This window comes from Cinclus cinclus, chromosome 9 (assembly GCF_963662255.1).
Source record: "Cinclus cinclus chromosome 9, bCinCin1.1, whole genome shotgun sequence".
Classification (NCBI taxonomy): Eukaryota; Metazoa; Chordata; class Aves; order Passeriformes; family Cinclidae; genus Cinclus; species Cinclus cinclus.
Window position 1 is genome coordinate 2,478,512 of NC_085054.1, and position 21,723 is coordinate 2,500,234.

Consider the following 21,723-nt stretch of genomic DNA (forward strand, 5'->3'; position numbering starts at 1 on the left):
GAGCACCAGGCCAACACTAAGCTATTGAATTGAAAGGGCAAACTCATTTGTAAAACCTTTGAGAAGTTTACTAGATAAGCAAACACCATAAAAGTTAATGCTTGCATTTCCAGTGCTTCTCATAGCTTTAGTTCCCTGTACCATGGGGCAACTTCTGTAGAAATTCAACCACTGGGCAGTTCCACTCTGAAAGTGACTCTGGGATCCTTCTACACTGCAGCTATAAAACTATTTCCTAATTGCAGATTCCTCCTGCAAGTCACATCTATAATTAAATGCATTTAAATAAAACTCTTAAGATTTACAACATGGCTTTTAAATTGTGCAGATGGACATGTCCAAAGGAGAAGCCAGAAAACTTTCTCAGGTATTGATTTTAGTATTTTTTTATAAAGATTATTTCCACTGTCAATTTACTATATTAATTCTACGCTGATCTACATCTTATTAGTTTAGTCCCCCTACTCCCTTACAGGCTAATTTCCCACTGATGTTTCTGTCTTTTACTAATAGGTTAATTGAACATGGAAAAAACAAGGGAAATTCAAATATTGGAGAACAACCCATATACAGCAGCGGTGCTCTCAGAAGGCTTTCTTCAAGGAATGTTCATGAGAGACTGAAATATCAGACAACATTTTATATAAATACATACATACTTATCTCAGTCTTAGTATTTCTGTACTCTCTAGATTAAATTTTACTCTGCAACGTGTCTCACATTTCAGCTATTATTTGGCTCCAAACAGTGAGATAAAACCTGGGGTATATACAGCACACTTCTTGTAGAAGTGGGAACTATTCTTACACCTTCTGTATCTGCCCTAGAGAATCCAAGGTGCTCTAAAGAGATTTTATAACTTTCTCCTTCAGTGAGCCACAAGACCCTAGTGAAGATTAACTTGAAAAAGCAATACTGACTGAAGTCTTAGAGAAAGATAAAATAGTTACAAAGCATTAAAAATTGCTCTTGTCTTTGTAAGTACCACTTCAAGCAATTTCAGATGGATGCAGAAAGAGTTGGGACACCTCAAGATAGAATATAATTCTGAGGACATTCTACCACTAGAGAACTCTAATTCAAATCTGAATTACAAGAAAGGTCAGGGAGTTTCTTTACAATTATAAAACACAGACAACTGAATGTGTTATTTCTTTGTGCACAAAAAGTTAAAAATGTATGCAAAATATTGGCACCTATATTAACAATATCCAAACTTCAACCATAAATAAACTGTTATTCCTGCTATTTTTGTATTTGTTGAGAGCAGCTGACTCCTCACAAGTACTTGGAAAGACTAAACTAGGTCTGCTCCTCTGTTACAATTCCAGGATGCAAGACATCAGGCCACAAGTAACACAAACAAAATTTTGACAACAAAGAAGATTCTAACAACAAAGAAGATTGATAACTTGTTTAAAAGAAACAACAACATCCATTTTCCAAAACCAAGCCAAGCAAACAAGCGCATTATTCTTGGATGCTAAATTTTACTGCCCTGTAAGTATGTAATTTAAAAAATTGTATCAAGTCATTAACACAGTACTTTTTCCATTGCTAAAATTGGAATGCTGTCAAGCCAGCTAATAGCAATCAACATACTCTAAATTTCAAGGTTAATGAAACAGTTCTATTCTTATAGCAAACATGACCACACTGAATTGCTGCCAAAACATTCCTGGGACTAGTGCTCAGAAGCAGAGGCCAAATTCTTCAACACCATCCAGTAGCAGATGAAGGACAAAGGATTATCAACTGAAAAATAAAACTATGGGAACACAAACTTTGCCTATCACAATTAACATTTGCTTTGTGCCTAACACCTGTTATTTTCAGCCAATATGATCCCTGCAGAAATCTATTTAGTGCTTTTGTTTCTCGCATGTAAGGAAAAAAATATTTAAAAGAGTAAACAAACACAATCCTAAAAACAACTGTAATAACCATAAACAACCTTCCAAAATACTTTCAATCATTAAAAAATGGTATAAGAAGAAACTGTAAGAAAACAAACAAAATATCCCCCTCTCTCCATCTTCTGGATTGCTTTTCTTTTGGGATAGGGGTAAGGCTTCAGAGGGGAAGCTGGAGAACACCTCTTGGAGAATCATGAGTTGCATGGGGATCATGAAGCTGGCCACAACAGTCTCTCATCCTATTTTATCTACAGTTACGCCAAACCAGGCCCACCCATTCTCCTTGGCTGTCATTTGTAATAGTTCATATTCTCCAAAGTGACAACACTTACCTGTAAGTACACGCATATATGCTTTATGGACATGGATACATGCATACTGTTGAATGCAGCTTGATAGTTAAGATTTATTTAAGTCCTACACATTTGGAGGTTGTCTATATCACCCTTAGTACAATGAAAAAACAGCAAATCCCTAATTGAAGTTTCCCTTAGCCTGAAACTATGGGTGCTACCTACGTTGAAGACACACACTATGTTTTATTAATTCCTAAATTTTTTAAGTGCACAATCAAAACATTGCATGTTGTATAAACATTGCAAAACATTCATGCTACCTGAATGTATCTTTTCTTGCAAATTTTCTTTTTTCAGAAGAAATTACGTATATATGTAGTAATGCTATTATTTCAAAGGAATCAAGAACTATCATGAATTGCTTATTAATTAGAGTACAAAATACAATAAATGCTCTTGAGGCATTTTGCTAATGCCTCATTCTGCTAAGTTCTCTGCTAATATTTCATAATAAAGGTTGTAATCAGCTTTTTTTAAAACTCAAGCTTTTTTTCTATAAAGTATACTTGAAGGGAACTTGGAAGTTTAACTGAAATCATTAACACTTTCAGTTGATGCACAGCTGATCACCCAAAAAAGGAGTTTCAGTTCCTTGACCTACACCCCAGCCAGTGTTCAGCATTTTAAGTTATAATTCTGTATTACAAGTAACCAAACTGATCTATATTACTCAGTTACCACAATATCACTAGCAATCAAACCAGAAAAAAAAGGATGTTTTCTTTTTTGTAGCCATCTCTGTGAAAATGCTCTTTGTGTCTTCTTAGAAAACTCATCAACAAATCATGATTATCACTCCTGAAAGACTGCACTTCTACTGCACAATATTAATTCTGGAAGCCTAGTATTAGAGGCAAACCGCCCTCAGGAGAGTCTGGGGTTTTCCAATGCTCTTCAAACTACATTTTCAGGTACTCATAACAGAAATTCAATAAACAGATACAGCTCTAATAATCACACTGCCACCACAGAGCGGAAAAATTTATTAGAAAATAATTTTTTTCAGTTTAGCTTCAGTATCAGAAGTGTAGTTGAAAAGAAGTTCTGCCTATCCTTACTAAGAACTAAATCTTTTGAAAGAAAACAAGTATCTGAAAACAAACCTAAAATCGACAGTCGCTTTCTAATGATGCTTTTTTATTGTATATCAAATATCTGCATCAGACTGTCATAATCAGTCAACAGTAACTGAAACATAACCAAGAAATAGGCAGCAGCCGAAGGTTGCATTTAAGATAAAAATCCAAGAATGCCACTCCATATAGACTTCTCCACTAGCATGGTCGACAGAGTAAATGACATTTACTGACAGATACTCGCACTCCAGTTTAATCAGCTGATAAAAATATAACAATGTGATTAAGAAGTTGCTAAAAGCCAAAATTTCCTTGCCTTCCACGCACAAGCAGGACAACAACTAAGGCGTCACCGGGAGCTGCCTCGTGTCCGCGGTGACACGACCCGGCAGGGAGCCCGCTCGGCGACGGGCACCCCGGGCCGCTGAAGGTCACCCCGGGCACCGCCTGCGGCCACCGCCGCCCCCGTTCGCACTGAACAGACGGAGCTCAACGCAGCGCTGCGTTACATCAGAGCATCACCACCGCCAGAAGAGTCCTGTCAGCCACCAAGCCGGACAGGCGACGGAATTCCTTCTCCGCCCGGGACCGCGGGGCCAGCCCCGGACACCGCCTCGCGCTCGGGCCCCGCGCTCCGACCCCAACCAGGCGCACGGAAGCCGCCGTCCGCCCAGCGCGGCCCGCCGCGCCTTCCAGCCCGGGTGGTGCCGCGGCCCGGCGGGGAACGGCCCCCGGGGCGAGAGGAGGGAGGGTTAACCCCTGCAGGGGTGCGAGGCACGGAGCGCACCGCTCCCCGTGAGGTGGCAGAGCAGCGCCCAGCGCTCCCTTACCCGCCCCACGCTGCGCTCCCTCCGGCGCCGCTCCTTCCCGCCGCGGCCCCGCGTGCGACACAGCGGCGACTGAGGAAGGGCCCCGATGGCTTCCGCTCGGCTGCCGCCCAGAACTACAGCCCCCGGCGGGCCGCCGCCAGTGACGAGCCCCACAATGCGCCGGGCGGCGTGGTGCGGGCGGCCCCCGCCGCTGGGCTCGACGGGGCCGGGAGCGGGGCGGGGTTCTGGCGGGCGGCGCGGCGGCGGCGCCGGCCCCCGGCCCTGACTCCGGCGGCGCGGGCAGGAACGGGCGCCGCCGCCCCGTAGGGCTTCTCGGCTGTGCCGAGGCTTCGCGCTGGCCGCGCCTTCTGCCCCGCTGCGGGGGAAGCCGGGCGGGCCGGGGAGAGGGAGCGGTGCACTCCGAGCTCGGGAGGCGGCTGCGGGGAGCGGAGCCCTGTCCCGGCCGCCGCGGGAGGACAGAGGGAGGCGGGGGCCCAGCGAGGAAGGCGAGGTACGAACTTAACGGAGCGAGTGAAGAACTGCGGGGGAGCCTGCGGGGCGTCCTTCCGCACCTTCCGGTGCTTTGTTACGGACGGATCATTTCACTCGAGATACACGACCGAGAGCTGCCTCAGTCACTGCGAACGCTGAAGTAGGAGCTGCAGCTCAGCAGAACCCATAACGCGCGTTCCCGGTACCGGGGCTTCGCTCCGGAGCCTTCACGATCCCCTAGCTCACAGGCACAGGTTTCTGTGGTTTTTTCCTGCCCTGCACTGATCGCCGGCTGAAGCGTTGGCCGAAGTGCGATGAATGTATCATTCTACCTATACAACACTGTCACGATCTACAGTACAAAAAAAAAAAAAAAGAAAAAAAATTAAAGCCTGCTATACATAAGGAAACATGTGAGGACAGGGAAAAGATTTTTTTATGGGGATCCAAAGCTACTTACGAAAAAAAAATAAAAATCTTAAAATTTTAGTGTTATTTGAATAAATGTGTGTCACGGATGCTTCTGTTGGCTAGCTATACATCTTTGAACTAAGTCTACAATAATTTGACTTTAGTATATCATAGTTATTAAGACATGATTCTTTAGCTTAGCTTTTGTAGTTTCATATTGCAAACAGCAGAATAAATTGTCTTGTGTAGCAGGATGAGGCATATTCTTTCCAGCTGGGAGAAGGATGGTGTAGTCATTACAGTGCCGGGCAGCATCTTGAAGCACCCTGCATGTTTTTTTTTCACTCTGCTACAAACTTCCTCAGTGAAGTTGTTTAAGTCAAGCACTGATCCTCTGAAGGTGCCCAAAATGTGACTGGAATAGTTTGGGTATTTGGCAGTGAATGGAGTGGTGGGGGCTTGTTAGCTTTTGAAGAGTGCTCCCTTGATTAAGTAGCATACATAATTTAAATGCAGGATATACTCAAGCCTAGCTTCTTAATAAAATTGTCAGTTTTTGGTATAGTACTTCAGCTTTTATAAGTTAACATTCATACAAAAATTGCATATTAAGATGGAACTATTTCCTGTAGCTGACTTTTTATCAGCCACCAAGTAGGGTTCTTCATGGTGGCTGGAAAGCTGCCCATCAGAAAAGGACCCTGGCTTGCTGTTTAACAGCTGGCTGAACATGAGCCAGCAGTATGCCCACGTGGCCAAGACCAGTGGCATTCTGGTTTGTGTCAGCAATAGTGTGGCCAGCAGCACCTGGGGAGTAATTGTCCCTCTATACTCACTGGTGAGGCCAGATCTCATCTCAGATACTGTGTTCAGTTTTAAGCCCCACACAAGAAGAAAGATGCCGAGGCATCGGAGGGTGTTCAGAGAAGGGCAACAGAGGTGGTGAAAGGTCTGGAGCACAAGTGTTACAAGGAGTGGCTGAAGGAATTCAGCATGGAGAAGAGGGAGCTCAGGGGGATCTTTTTAATCTACAATTACCTGAAAGGAGGTTATCTGTGAGGTGGGAGTTGGCTTCTTCTCCCACCTAACAAGAGACAGGAGGACAGTAACTGGCCTCAAGTTGCACCAAGGGAGATTTAGATTGGATGTTAGAGAAATTTTCTTCACTGAAAGGGTTGTCAAACATTGGAACAAGCTGCCCAGAGAAGTGGCGGAGTCAACATCCCTGGTAGCGGTTGGAAAAACATGTAGATGTGGTGCTTAGAATGGTTTAATGGTGGGCCTGGCAGCGTTATGTTAATGGTTGGGCTCTGTGATAGCTGAGGTCTTTTCCAACCTTAATGAATCTACTGTTAAAGACTTATAGCTAAGGTAAAATAGTCCCATTCTGTACTTACAGAGGCTTTGATACACCTACTAGACATCTCTCTCACTGCCTAAGCTTTCAAAGCATCAGACATAAAGTAAGTCTGCTAGAGGACTTTCAGAGAGGCTACTCTGATCTGTGAGGGAGTTGCTTCTCTTTTTTTTTTTTTTAACTGAAATCCCTTACAATAGTATTTCCTCCCTCACTTGTGAAATGTAAGTGCAGTTGCTTCTGACTTGCTTTTATTTATTTTTTTTTTTTGAGAGCTAGTTCAGCTGTACACAGCCAAGCCAAGTTCTGCCCAGCACAGCTGTGCTCCTTTAAAACCACAGACAATGATTTCTTTTCCTACAAACTGCCAAGGATTCACGAGTCCGTTCTTTTTTGCTTTTTGCACTTGTGCAGTTAACTTGCAATTAAATTGTTTCTTAAGAACTGGCAATAAAATTTCTAAACCCATAAATTAAAAAGGAACACTTGAGTTGACATGTAGTCCTCAGTGTGGAGTTTGAAATTGATATGCTACTTAAATAGAAGCAGGCATTCCCTGAGCTGAAGTTCTGTGGTTTTGTGTGTGATAGCTGACAGGAATGCCTCACACCTCTGATTAAGGAGATTTAAGTTTATCACAGGTTTAGGTATCATCTTACTTTGCTATTTTATTTTTTTTTTCTAGGATAAATGGGTGTATATGGCTTTTCCCCTGATCTAAAGTGGTTCCATGTCTTGTTTGGTAAGTTTGTCTTAAAAATTTTGGCCATCCTACCCAGCTGTGCTTTACTAGGAAAAGCCCTGGTCTTGTATGAGGTGATTTCCACAGTGCTTAGATGTTTGAACTTCATTCTGTCAGCTTTTGGTGAAGGAGACTTTAATGTCTCTTCTCTCTAGGTCTGCCATGTGCTTTATGCTGTTTGTTAACCCCTTGGTTGACTGACTTGTAGCAGAAGACTTTCTGAACTGCTACTTATAAAGCCTACTCTTGTACATTTTTGCACTGCTATATTTAATAAATTGCAGCAATTCCCCCAAAACTCACTTGTTTCTGTTCTCAAGGACTGCTCCTGTATTCTGCGTACACCAGTTGAACCAATCAGACCAGAAGAGCTATCTCAGAGCAGCATCCATGAATGCCTGGTAAGAATAGAAACTTTAACTGCCAAGGTTAAATATGAAGCTAGTGCATGTTAAAAATAGCCTAATTAGGAAGTACTTCTAGAAATGTTGAGAACAAAAATAAACAGACTACTTCAGGGCTTCCACTTTGGTAGAGGACTATAGGTATATTAAGTGTTAACCTTGTGCCAGTTTGAAAACACACACACAAAAAAACTTGTAACTTATAAAACTAAGTCTTAGTAATGTTAAAAGTACCAGCTTGAACGTTCTTATTTGAGTACTGGACTTCAGCATTAATAATATTTTTGCATAATTTAAAAAACATAAACGATTTAAAATTACATAGTAATTTTGAGAACTGTTTCTTCTCTCTGTTAGACTGCTTCTGATCTAGCCTGGATTCCCCCATCTACAGGAAAGAATGAAATGGTATTTTGCTCTTCTAATGTCTCTCATTATGAACTCCAGCTGGAAATAGGTAACGTAAATGGACCTTAAAAATTTCATCTTCCTTCTACCAATAGTTTATTGCTAACTGCAGTAAATACTAAGTTTGGAAAATGAAGGACTATTCTTATATCTCTTTAGTTGAGAGAAGTGCAGAGCATTGCTCATATTTTAGTAATCTCTTATTTCAAGATCTAAGACAAATCAAGTTACCTGAAATTGTCTCTTGATGTTTGTGCACGTACATGTCAATTTTCAAAATCTGTGGATGTGACAGCAAATACAGCCTTAAGTAACATCATGTCTTGTAACTTGGCTACCCAAGCTGATTGTTCTAAGGATGGCTGCCTTAGATCCTACTATGCATGCATATGTCCATGTGAATATGCATACTAAGTGTTGCTCATTTAGATGTATAATTGATGCTGACATATGTTCAAATGCTTTTAGTTGTTCTCAAAATAGCAGAGCCATGCTTCAACTAATTTGCTGTTTACACTTTTTGCTGCAATTACTTAAGGTCTTGGCATTCTGAAAGAAAAGGACCCACTGCTAGCAATTGCAATTTTAAAACTGGAAAAATAATCTCTAAACATGAAGGAAACCATGTGATGGATTATTATGCTTTCCAATGTTAAGGTAGCCATTTCTGGTTTTAGGAAGGAGGTTCAACAATTTAACTTCAGTCTACCTTGCACGGCATACACCTACAGACAGGCAAGTTGCTGTAAGGATCACAGATCTTGAAAACTGTTCTGAAGAGCACTTGAAAGCCTTACAGGTAAAGGAACAGCATTTCTGCACAAAGCACGATGAAGGTAGTGAGGAATACATATGAAAGTACTGAACAAAGGTAGCCTTTGTTTGCACTGGGTCATTTCAGTCAAGTTTTTCCCTCCAAAGGAGTAGAATATAATAAGCACAATGCATGTGTAGATTTGAGAGTTGTTTTCTGAAGATGGCAGCTGACAATTGCTTTAGAAATACTTCTGTAATTGTACAACTTACTTGAAACACGTTCTGTGCTCTTATTTAACACCTAAAGTTTCGACTATGAACAAACAAGATTTACTTCAGACAAATGTAATTATGGACAAGCCATTAACATTTCTATTGCAGGCTATGCACATCACCTGTATAAATGCAAAGAAACAATTCACTTTACTGCTTACTGATGTAGTTAATGCTCTTGGTAGGACTGCTGTTCTGTGGTTAACACATCCACTTTCATTTAATTCCATAGAATGAGGTGGTTTTATCGCACTTTTTCCAGCATCCCAACATAATGACATTTTGGACAGTGTTTACAGCTGGAAGCTGGCTTTGGGTCATCTCCCCATTCATGGCCTATGGTAAGAACTGTTTACTGTACTTAGGAAAAAGGGCTGATACAAGTTGGACCACATGGTCCATGAGAGGTTTCTCTTTAATCATCTCCTGTCTTGTAGAAACAGCAAACTCTCCCAAACCATTTGTTTATAGAGAAGATTTCCTCTCCAGTGAAAACTGGTATTTGAACTGCATTAAATTCCACTTAGTCCTAGCACCCACTGTATGAGGAATGGTAACTGGGAGATGTATTTGACTTTATACAACTTCTGCTAACAGAATACCTATTTATATTAAATACAGGTTGGGCACAGACTTCCAGTTAACAGAAGCATGACATGGGGCATCAGTTACATTTATGTAATAATGCTCCAGAGTCAATATAAAGATGAGACTGCTGCTCTTGATAAGTGTATACAGTGAGGAAAGCACAGACAAGTAATTTAATAAGACTTGTTAGGTCTAGCTAGGTTCTTTTCACTTCCAGGTTCAGCTAGACACCTACTGAAGACTTACTTTCCTGAAGGAATGAGTGAAGCTTTGATAGGGAACATTCTGTTTGGTGCAATCAGAGGATTAAATTACATGCACCAGAATGGATATATTCACAGGTAGGAGAATGTCAACAGGTAAGAACCAGAACCAGCATCTTACTTTAAGTATTGTTTCCTTCCTTTTCCTGTATATCTTCTTATATCAGACAGTGCACAAGTAACAATTTTTTCAATAATACAGCAGAACCAAGTTTGTAAAATTTTAACAAGAAATGTGTTTATACATTTCTTCAAGCCAGTTGTTACAGGGATTATACATCTGTGTGGCTTTATCTCTTTGAAGCAGAAGAAAACCAGACTTATAGAAAGGGCTTTCTTAGTTTATCCCTTGCAGGAAAGAAGTGCCCTTCTCCAATTTCTGGCACTTTCTTCCTGATCATCTCTATTAAGAGAGACATGAATTCCTTGCTTGCATCTGGCTATAAGTCAATGAAATATGAAAACTTTTCTGTTTTAGTAGTGCTTTGAGTAATTCTTATAACTCAAATTTACCACTTTATGTTACAGGAATATTAAAGCTAGCCACATTCTGATTTCAGAGGATGGGCTGGTTTCTCTCTCTGGCCTAAATAACCTCTACAGTTTAGTTAGCAATGGAGAGAAGTCAAAGGTGGTGTACGATTTTCCCCAGTTTAGTACATCTGTGCTTCCTTGGCTGAGTCCTGAACTACTGAGACAGGTTAGTACAAATTACACATAATTTTTACTATTCAAAGTTGTAGCAGTACTCAATTTCCAACTTAAGTCTGCTTGTAGAATTGCAACGAAAGATGTTGAACAGCAACTTTTAAAAATACATGTACATACTGAATTTTTAGTTCTTCTAGAGAGGACCAGTTCTAAAGCTGTTGGTAAGGTGATGATGTACTAAATCTCTCTACCCAAACCTCCTGAAAACTGCTGCAAATCCTGAAACTTGTGTTCAGTACAGTCATCAGATTTCTGAAAACAGTCAGGTTTCACAATTTGATTGCTTCAATACTGTGTGGGTTATGGGGTATTAGAATCTTGTTTTGAAGCAGGCACGTGTATTCTTGTTGGCACTGCTCAATGGCCTCAGTGATCAGCAGTGTCTTCCTTCTCTCACAGGATTTGTCTGGCTATAACATGAAGTCTGACATTTACAGTGTGGGAATTACAGCATGTGAATTAGCCAATGGACACGTTCCATTTCAAGATATGCCTCGCACTCAGGTACAGCGCTAAACTTTATCTCCAGTTAAAAAATGTGCTGAGCATTTTGTTTTGTTTTACCTAGAGAAACCAGTGCTGTTACTGCTGATACAGTAGCTGCTTTTTGTTACTTCAAATATGCAGGCCTTTTTATTGAATAAATAATCCTTCCATCCCTGGAGTTTCACAGCTTAGCCTGAATAGGTCTGGATAGCTGTTGAACTCTCATACTGCTGTTCCTTCCTGCTAGATGCTGCTGCAAAAGCTGAAAGGTCCCACCTACTGTCCTTGGGATATAAATACCTTTCCCCGGGCAGAATCCAGGATGAAGAATTCCCGATCAGGTGTTGATTCTGGAATTGGTGAGAGCATGACACGCACAATGACCAGTGAAAGACTTCAAATGCCCTTTTCCAAAACGTTTTCACCTGCTTTCCACAACTTGGTAGAACTTTGCTTGCAACAGGATCCTGAGAAAAGGTAACATTCTGGTGAAAACTAACTTTCTTATTACTTCCATCTAAGAGCAAGTATAGCCCGTGGTTTAGGATACAGTAATCAGTTGAATGCTGTTAGAGTCAGAATTTCAGAGCAGATGTACACTGTAAAACAATACACTTACATTTGTATTTTAAGAACTACCTTGTCTGATAAAGGAATCAAACTTTTAAAGTCATTTGACCCCTAAATTTCTTGTAATATGACTGTGCTTTGTAACAAGTAAAATTAACTTTCAAATATTAACTTCGTCCAAGGAAAAAAACCAGAAATCTTAAATACATGTTTTCAGTTCTATGTCTCTCCGGAATGAGGCATTAAATTCCTTGTTAAACAGAAACATGAAAAAGCCTTTAAAAATAGATTTCTTCAGTAGTGCTTTCATTACAAATTGAGGCATGGAATGTAGGAATTGTGTGCCGCTTTTCTCATTCTTCACATTTGTCCTGTGGAGGAAAAACCACAGGGCTTAAATATATTTGTCAATCTGGCCCATTATCCAAATGCAGTATTTTACTTTCCAAAACATAATTTTATTGTTCATTTTATGATTCAGGCCATCAGCAAGCAGTTTGCTTTCGCATACGTTCTTCAAACAGGTGAGTTTTCTATATTTTGTTCAATGACACAGCTATAACCTAAATAAGCCACAAAAAGAGATAGATTACAAAATAATGAAGTTACCTGGAGCCAAAAAACATCCTGTAAGAGCATACCTGCTTCAGATTTTTTTTTTAACAAAATGGTATTGATAGGGTATAGGAAGCATAAGATTAATCCACTTCCCCATTGATGAAGTTGATTTAATTTAACTAAAGACAGCCTAGCTAATTTTAAAAAATGGCTAATATTCTTAATTTAAAGCAGAACTGCACAGCTGATTTCATTAGTCTTGAAAGACTATTAATAGAGTGGTGAAAGCAAAACCTCTCATCCTTTTGCTTTCAGTAATGTAACATGCAAGAACATGGCTCTGATTTCATATGCTTTTAATGAAGTCAGTTGCAAAGTTATGGAGACTTTTATGTGCAGCTTTATTTTAACTTTATTTTCTTTTCTAGATAAAGGAACAAACACAGAATTCACTACTGTCCCTACTACCACCTCCTATTCAGAGTAACAGATCAGAGTTCTTGGCACTGCCCTCAGCAGCAGTTGGGACCGAACTTGGACGTATTGCTACAAATCAAGACGATACAGACTGGGAATTCTAAATAAATATTAATGATACCTCTCCAGTTTTTCAGAAAAGGAAAATGTGATTTGTATTTGCTGCTTTTGTATGGTTAAAATACAGTTAGACCAAGTATACTTGAAACACCATGAAGTGGCTTTAATTCATTATCTTCCTCTTGGCATCACAAAATGCAGCGTGCCTCACTCTCTGTAAGGAAAACTGTGTATAAAGAATGGCTGAGTGCTCACCTCTCTCTTTCTGTCTCTCTCAACAAGAGAGTTCCTGCTCTTACTCTGTGCTGTTTTTACAGCTCTTAGTGCTGCAGTCCACATGCCTTTCTGAATTCAGGCCTGGGCTTTGTCTGTGATCTTACCTAAACATCTATTTATCTTTTCATTATGACCCAAATCATTTTAGTAAGGAGAAATCCTCCACTTCCAAGTCAAAATGTGACACTGCACAGTTTAGTTGCTTATGTAAATAAATGTTTCTCTCTTAAAAGACATTTTCCCACTTGACATGCTGTCATATTTGCCAAAAGTTAGCTATGCCTCGTTTTTCATGCAGTTTTAATACTGCATGTTTCCCAAAGTAGTTAAGCTTCTTGGATGTGGGACTCCTGCTCTTACATCTGTTCATATTCTCAGTACAGATCTGGGCTTTTGCACCTCTGTTTATTGTTGTGTCATTTTAGTAGTTAATCTGAGGACATCTCACTATGCAAAGTAGGTCTCAAATTCTAGCAGGTACAGGTCATATCAAATAATCTAGTTACTGTATGTATTTTTATTTATACTGTATTCCTGTTCACCACCAGAACCTAATACTGTTTTCTTAGAAGAAAAGGCAACATGCATTAAGCTTCACTGCACTGGTGCTGGCAAACCAGCCTCTTCTGCAATGCAAGTTAAATTCCCGTGGATCAATTCAGCCATACTAAGAACCTAATACCCCCCAAGGATCCTAGTGAATTTACCTGCTCTAAGTTAGATGAAAAGCTGTCTTTTCCCAACAATTCAGTAAATTCTCATCTCTCATACTGTACCAGGCAACTCAAACTGAACAAAAGCAACTTTTTTTTCTTTTAAAAGCCTGGATATTCTCATGTTGTAGCAAGAGTTGTGTCCCAAAGCCACTAGTACTTTACCAGTGGAAGCATGATGGTGGTAAAAAAGTATAAATAGACATTGGATGGATATATTTTAAATTTTCAACATAAACAATATTCCACATAAGTCTTCAAGTCTTCCATAGCTGAGCAGGCCTGTAGCCAACTTTGAGAATACCACTGCATTGCTACAAGGCCTTGAAGACCAAATGACTGAAATATAACCCTGAGAGACACATGGAATTCTAAATAACCACATAAAAGTAGCAACAAAGAAGTTGATTCTACTCATTATGCTGTGAAGAGAGCTCTATATTTCCAAACTTAACATGTGAAATTTGGGATTAAAGACTTGTCAATAAACTTACCCTATCTGCCTCCATTTATATCTGTAATTCTCGGACTTCTGTTTTCACCATAGTCCACCCATACTAATAGCCCCATGTTATTAAAGGATAAAAAGAAATCATTTATGTCAATCATTAGGTAAGGAAATAGTTGTCGAAAGTAGTAAATTATTCTGATTTTAAAATATTAATAACTTGTGTACTGTTGGAGAAGATATTATTTTCATGTGAACCTCATGTTCCTAATTTTTAACCATTAAGATTTTGACTGCAACTCAAATACATCAGATAACATCTGCAAGTAACTTTTGACTAACAGTACATGTAAAAGCCAAGTCAAATAAGTGAGAACACACAATAAGTTCCACACATTTTAATTAAAGACCTCTGAATAAATATTACTACTATTAAAACCTGTAGAAAATTGCAGGCAGATTAACTGCTAGTATTTTCAAGGTTCTCTTGCAACAAGTGCTGCGGACTCTATAAAAATGAACTCGGATACAAAATTATTCAAATCACTATGTGTTCCAGTGGAGTTACTTTGCTACCCTCTCTGTGAAAAAAACATTTCTAAACAGCCTTCTATTTCTGTACTGACATTAAGAAGAAAATCAAATTGATTTTTTTTCAGTTAAAAGCTCACAAGTCTTTACTCTTAGAACTACTGCTTCTCAGCAACTGTATCTTTTAAAACAAAAGCAATTAAGAGGCACCGTGACTTCTTAAAATAACCAGAAATACTTGAAAATACTCTCTGGATTATATTTACTGAAAAGTTTGATACAATTTTGCACATTAACTGTGATGCTTTCTATTAAGGAATAAGGCAAAATAAATATTAGTTAGGAAAGAAGATGTTTAATCATGTTATTAAGATTTCAACTGTCACTGAAAAGATGATCTGGGAAAAAATTGTTCTGAAAATCTGAAGGTTTTGCATAATTAAGTTTTCAAAATCTGATGGTCATGATCTGCATTGTTAAGATTCAAGTTGCAGAGACTTTCAATTCCAAGCTGACAGTTTTCAGCACAACAGTTTTGTGTTGGGTTGTGTTTTTTTTCAGAGCACTTGTTTATTCTTGCTCATACCAATAATATGTGTTATCAGCATGTGAATTAGAACTAAACTTGGACTTGAACTTCCAAGTATCTTGCATTTAGGCTCCATGTGATATATCTTCAGAGGAGGTTATAAAACCCATACATTTGCAAAATCTCATGGCCAATGAAACAAATCCATAGCCTGGTTACTTTTGAAATACCTGTGAAAACAACACAAGTGGGTTTTTTGCAGCCACCTTTTGTTATGCTAGCATTTAACACTATGTAAAATAAATGCCCATATAATAGAAAACTTGTGCTAATTAACATTATTCTGAATATATGCTCAATGCTGTTGAATGTCTCACTGTCTTGGTCTGATACCACAGCAGTTTGTGAATGACTGAATGGATGAACACAAAAAAATGTGATCTACTCATAATCAACTTGCTCTGATACATGAATTCTTCACTTTAATGAGTCTCAATGCAATAAATGTCCATTAATGAGAGAACAGTTTCTTCCACTTGATGAACAGAGATTTTTCTTTTTTTAATTACAGAGTTTTACTGTACCTCTCTCTTTTCCCTACCTCCCTCCCTCTCTTCGAGTGCTACCAAAGTAGTTTTTAACCTAAAAGGATGGGTAAAAATATGAGAAAACCATTTGAAAACCATTGTTCCAAACCCCTCTTGACAAGAGGTGTGTACCAAAACAGGTGACTTACATACCCTGCCTTTAATGCTGTTAAGTAACTTTCCTAAAGTGTGTTAGCTTGTGTAATAAACCTCTGAAACAACTAAAGTAGCAGTAATGACCTGTCCTAATGATGGCCATCCCTATCCTGTATGAATGAGGAAAAACTACTAAAATTCAGAAACAGTACACATCACAGCAAAGACCTCAAAGGACTCTAAGAACCCTACTATGAAATGAAACAACCGGATGTAACAGACAAGCAAAGACATGAGTTTATATAAAAAATTGAGGTCATCTACTAATAATGTGGTAACAGAATAACATTTGGTGTTTAACATCATTAAATCTATCCAGAAACTTGAGATAGGATGAAGGAAAGAATATTAAGTTTAAAACAGGTGCCTGTGGAAGCCTCCATAATTCCCAGATGAAAACAACTAGTTCTGCTCTGTAAATTAGTTACATATATGTTTGTTTCCTATCCCAAAGTCGCAGAAACTTCTAGAAAAATGCCCCAAAAGCCTATCTGAAGTAAGCTGCAAACAAGTGGTGGTTTTATTTTTAGATACTATTACAGAATACACCATTATTTCTGGATTTACCTACCTATCCAGATCCATGGAATTCAGTTGTCCTCTCATGAAATGCATCTGCAATGGAGAATGGATTGCTGGCAGGATGCAGAGTATTTCCTCCGTTTTGTTAAAATTTACATGACATATGAGTCAAGAGTATCAATACTGAGTTCATCTAATACATTTTATTTTCAAAGTTTTGTTCTACATTAAATACCAATTATCTTTCTAAGTCTCACATTTCATGCAAAGAAAAATATTCTTACTGGCAGATTTCCTTTCTGCCCATGTGAAATCTGTCAAGACAGTTATAGATGAGTTTTCTTTAAATGCTTTCCTGGTTTGAGGTGGCTATTTTTCTACAGAATGTGATGTGGCCAGCACAGACGTGTGGAATGATATATTTGGCTGGCCATCATGCATCCTTTTTTCTGCTCCACTTCCTGCTTCAAGTTTTCCTTGTCATGGGAGAACACATGATTTTGAGTCCTTGGAGCTTGCAGCATGTGATGCTGAACAGGGTGGTTCAGCATACTTCCCGTGAGTTTTCTTCACAGCATTTCTAGATTTCCTCAAACTAGTTTTGAAGAAAAAGTAGTTTGGTTTTCCTTCCTAAATAGGCATATTTATTAATATTTGACCCAGATGTTAGTGGCTTGGCAATGCACATTTCTATACATTTCTTCTCTTTTGACTTCCAGTCAGGGTTGTTTTTGGCAACTTTTCTTTTTGCTTATGCTGGAGTTGTAAAAGTACACATTTTGTGCAGTTTGATGAGCCACGGCCTACAAAGGTGTTCTGCTTAAATATCAGCATCCCAAGCATTTAAAATGGAAGAATTATACTGTTTCAGACTTTGTTCTTACTGTACTGTGAGACTTTTAAACAATTTTAAATTTACAGTTATTTATAATTTTATTTTTTTTTCAAAAGTGGCTGTTGGTTGGTTTGTGATTTTCTGGGGGTTGTTTTGAGTTTTATTTGTTTGTTGTGGTGAGGAGGAGGTGGAGAGGGTCTGCCTCCCTCCAAAGTACATTAATCTGTTTATTTTCACTGTGGGGATTAACTATTACATCTGGCAGTGGGTGTGAATGTTTATCCACGAGAAGATCTTTTGCTTTTTGTCTCTGTATCGCTGTTTGAGGCCTGCCTGTGTCCATCTGAATAGCCGTGCTCTCACGGCTATTTTACTAAATACAGGACCGGGAAACCGTACGGGGAATTCTCAGCTACGGAGGGCTCTACAACTTTTACAGTTCGAAGAAAAGGTTACAGAAATTTCAAATACAGAATTATTAAAGCGAACAGCTGGGTTCGTGTGTAGGAGCACGTGGAAAAAAAAAAAAAGAAGAAAAAAAAAAAAGGAGAAAATGACTGGGTTTACCATTTAAATCGCTTCGCCCCAAATCACCGACCGACGGCAGCGCGGCTCCTTCCCTCAGGAGAGTCCGACATGGCGGCCCCGCCACCGCCCCCTGGCGGCCATTACCGCTGCACGCGCGGCGTGAGGACAGGGCGGGAAAACGGCTGAGGGAGACAGGGATCACCGGGAGGGGAGGGCTGAGGGAGCCAGGGATCACCGGGAGGGATCACCGGGAGGGGAGGGCTGAGGGAGACAGGGATCACCGGAAGGGGAGGGCTGAGGGAGACAGGGATCACCGGGAGGGGAGGGCTGAGGGAGACAGGGATCACCGGGAGGGATCACCGGGAGGGGAGGGCTGAGGGAGACAGGGATCACCGGGAGGGGAGGGCCGAGGGGGAGAGGGATCACCGGGAGGGAAGGGCTGAGGGAGACAGGGATCACCGGGAGGGGAGGGCCGAGGGGGAGAGGGATCACCGGGAGGGGAGGGCTGAGGGAGACAGGGATCACCGGGAGGGATCACCGGGAGGGGAGGGCTGAGGGAGACAGGGATCACCGGGAGGGGAGGGCCGAGGGGGAGAGGGATCACCGGGAGGGAAGGGCTGAGGGAGACAGGGATCACCGGGAGCGGAGGGCTGAGGGAGACAGGGATCACCGGGAGGGGAGGGCCGAGGGGGAGAGGGATCACCGGGAGGGAAGGGCTGAGGGAGACAGGGATCACCGGGAGGGAAGGGCCGAGGGGGAGAGGGATCACCGGGAGGGATCAGCGGGAGGGGAGGGCTGAGTGGGGAGAGGGTTCACCGGGGCGGACACGCTGCTCGGCAAATAAACGCACCGGGGACGGGAGGGCGACACACGACAGGAAAAAAAACATCCCCTAAAGCACCTGTCTGTCCCCAAAAGCAGCCACCGGGGTTTTCAGGTGGGAGGCTGGGAGCCCTCCCTTGCGCCCCGTGAAGGGAGCGAGCAGCCCTGGGGGCACAGTACAGAAGTAACACCAAAAGCAGACTTTCTGCAGCTGTCTGCGGGCTTACACAGCAGCTCCAAGCACAGCCGCCCGAGGAATGCAACAGCATCTTCCACACCGCTATGAGGAAAAAGGAAGAGACAGGGAAGACTTAGGCTTAGCTGTAGGTATTTACCTGATGGTTTTCTCTTATCTCCCGAAGTCTTCAGTCATTTAAATTACTTCTGCTGGAAATATGCCAGCGAGTAATTATCACCTTACCATAACCCTCCTAAAGTTTACATCGGCAATACCAAGACTACTTTAAAAAGACACTCTGCAAATAATTGTCACCTGGCTTTACGTTGAGAAAACTGCCCTGAGAGAATAACGCTTAAACCAAGTCAAAATTAACCAAACATTAAATTACTAGAACAATTTAAGTAATTAAAAGGATTTAGCTTTGCAGTCCAGCCTCTGATCAGGCTGTGTGGGGCTTTGTCCACTTAAGTCTGGAGCAGCCCCAGACAGCTCTTCACCTCCCATCCCAAATCCTCAGACAAACTGATACAGACTAAGCAAGTGAAAATAAGACAAAGTAGTACCATTATTTCTAACTAGTTTACAGCTTACTAGTTTACAATTGTTTAATTGTTTCATATATGCAAAACCAAAAACTTGGCACCAACAGATCTGAAAATTTATTTTCATTAACACAAATGCATTAAACACAATATGGAAATGCACAAAGGCATTTCAGTTAAGGCTTCTACAAATATTGCATGTTCTAGAATTAAACATCTATTTTGTAAACTCATTCTAAGACTATCCAAGAAACTAAATTAAAAAAAAGCTCACTTAAACTCATATTCCACTGTGAGGCTGAATGGAATGAAAAGTATTTTGTAAAACAGATAATTAGCCACCAAACTGTGTAATGTGATTTTTATATGGCAGCATCAAAACTCTTTAATTTAAATATGGATATACTCAGACCCTTCTAAAAATATAAACTGGAAAGGCAAGCCTGGCTTGAAATGATGCTCACATTAAGTTCATTAATTCAATCCCTGCTCAACCATATAAAAACTACTATATTTAACAGTAAGAATGAATGTGGCTCTTGGCTGGCATCACTTTGTCCAAGGGATAGCTGGAAGGCCAATTCCTAGTGTTAAGATCAGAAATCAAGCAATGGTGTTATCCAAGTTTTTCCTGTACAGTTGTGATGTCTTAGCACACTTCTGCCGAGCTCCGTACTGTATGGGCAAAATTATACTTCTGACCATGCCAAGATGAAAGAAAAGTCATGCAGCCATGCCATTAATAGCCTCATCTTCAGCAGGTGAGTGACTCTGCAAGCAAACACACAACATCAGGGGAAAGTGTGGTGGCAAACTACATGGGAACACTTCCTGCCTCATCCCTCATCTCCTACAGCCAAATCATGGCAAGAACATCCAGTGCACAACTGAAGGAGACCAGCACCCCGAATCTCTCCATTTTAATGTACAATGCAGTGCCAGCTATAATTTAGCTCTAGTTTTACAGAAATACAGACACAAGAGCCACAGCAATTTACAAAAGAGGCTAAGGGCTCCTTCCCACAGTGTGCCTCAGAATGCAGCCAAAAGCTGTGGAACATCTTTTAATTCCTGTAGATGTCTTTTTCCTCCCCGCCAAGATTACCACAGCATTTAAAAGATGTCACGAACACTGAATTTTTGAATAACTTAAATCTGCTGAATGGAGACAAGAGAACACAAGTCCTCAACAGGGCAGCAACAGCCCTTTATTCACATTCCCATGTTGGTTTTGAAGCAACTCTGGTAACAGCACAGAGTTAGCACAGAAAGCACCGAAAGCTCTTCCTTTCGACAGTTCCTTTCAAGTCTTATCTGGCTACTCTTAACTTCACTACTAAAAAAAGTTCAGTAATTCTCCAGCGGACTTTGACAAGTGCACCTCTTTTGCAACCACCCACAGACACACATATTAAACCAAACAAGGCATAATCAATACATGTCAAGTAACACATACAAACAAGTTTTGGGCTTTAGGTGATATTTTCCTATAAATGGTTTTCAAACTAGACCTTGTCTGTGTCTACTAAGGAGATTGGTTGGTCCTGTAATACATCTGTATTTATTCACATCTGCAATGCTTTCATTTTGCCACTTTAACATAAAGGAAAAGGAAAGTTGCTTCTCGTCAGCAAAACCCATCACCTGCCACAATTATTACTATGCCACTGCATGGGAGGTGGATTGCTGCAGACTGTTTGGGTTGATTTAATAAGCATTTCCTTGTAATTTTAGGAAGAAGTTTCCCATTCTATCCTAACACATAACAATTTGGCGGAAAACAATCTCCATCAAAATAGGTAGGATTAGGAACATTTTTAACATCTATGAAATCCAAGTTTGTTTAGAAAGAGCAGTGAATAAAATGATTGCTCTTGCCATACCAGATAAGGAGAAATCAGAACACTATCCTTGTGAGTGGCTTTGGAATAGTTACCCTTCCTGACTGCTGAGAAATTACAGGACACAGATATATCCTGTTGGCAACACAAAAACACCCTGTTTGATGAGAAGATGTATTTAACTGGCCAAACTATTGAAACATTAAAAGTTCTTTGTCTTTTATCTACATCAGCCTGTAAGAACTTGCTATCATCAAGATTTTTGTCAAGAGAAATAAATTAAGACAAAAAAGTGACCTCTTTTATGGATTATTAAACAAAATCCCTGTCAACTTAATCCTTTATTCTAGAAAAATATTCTAGAAAAACGTTTTATGACAAATAAATGTAGATTATTTTAAGATTACTAACTTCATGGGGTTTATGTTTCCTAACTCTGTTTTGTTATAAATTTTCCTTAGACTACTTTTGTTGAAAGATTTTTTTTTTTTATCTCTA

General features: G+C 40.3%; 1 protein-coding gene across 1 annotated transcript; it reads left to right on the forward strand.

Annotated features, from left to right (window-relative positions):
- Positions 1–4,554: 4,554 nt before the first annotated feature.
- STRADB (STE20 related adaptor beta) lies at positions 4,555–12,967 on the forward strand. Its single transcript, XM_062498194.1, has 12 exons — positions 4,555–4,669; positions 7,104–7,160; positions 7,481–7,561; positions 7,922–8,021; positions 8,650–8,771; positions 9,234–9,342; positions 9,807–9,930; positions 10,381–10,552; positions 10,963–11,067; positions 11,297–11,526; positions 12,101–12,143; positions 12,606–12,967. Exons 2-12 carry the CDS (start codon positions 7,149–7,151, stop codon positions 12,756–12,758), a joined length of 1,251 nt encoding a protein of 416 aa, XP_062354178.1. The 5' UTR covers positions 4,555–4,669; positions 7,104–7,148; the 3' UTR covers positions 12,759–12,967.
- Positions 12,968–21,723: the final 8,756 nt, after the last annotated feature.

Excerpts from the sequence above, each read along its gene's own strand:
- STRADB (XM_062498194.1), top strand. Across the intron at positions 8,772-9,233 it reads AGCACTTGAAAGCCTTACAG|AATGAGGTGGTTTTATCGCA; the intron begins GTAAAGGAACAG and ends TTAATTCCATAG. Across the intron at positions 11,527-12,100 it reads CAACAGGATCCTGAGAAAAG|GCCATCAGCAAGCAGTTTGC; the intron begins GTAACATTCTGG and ends TTTATGATTCAG.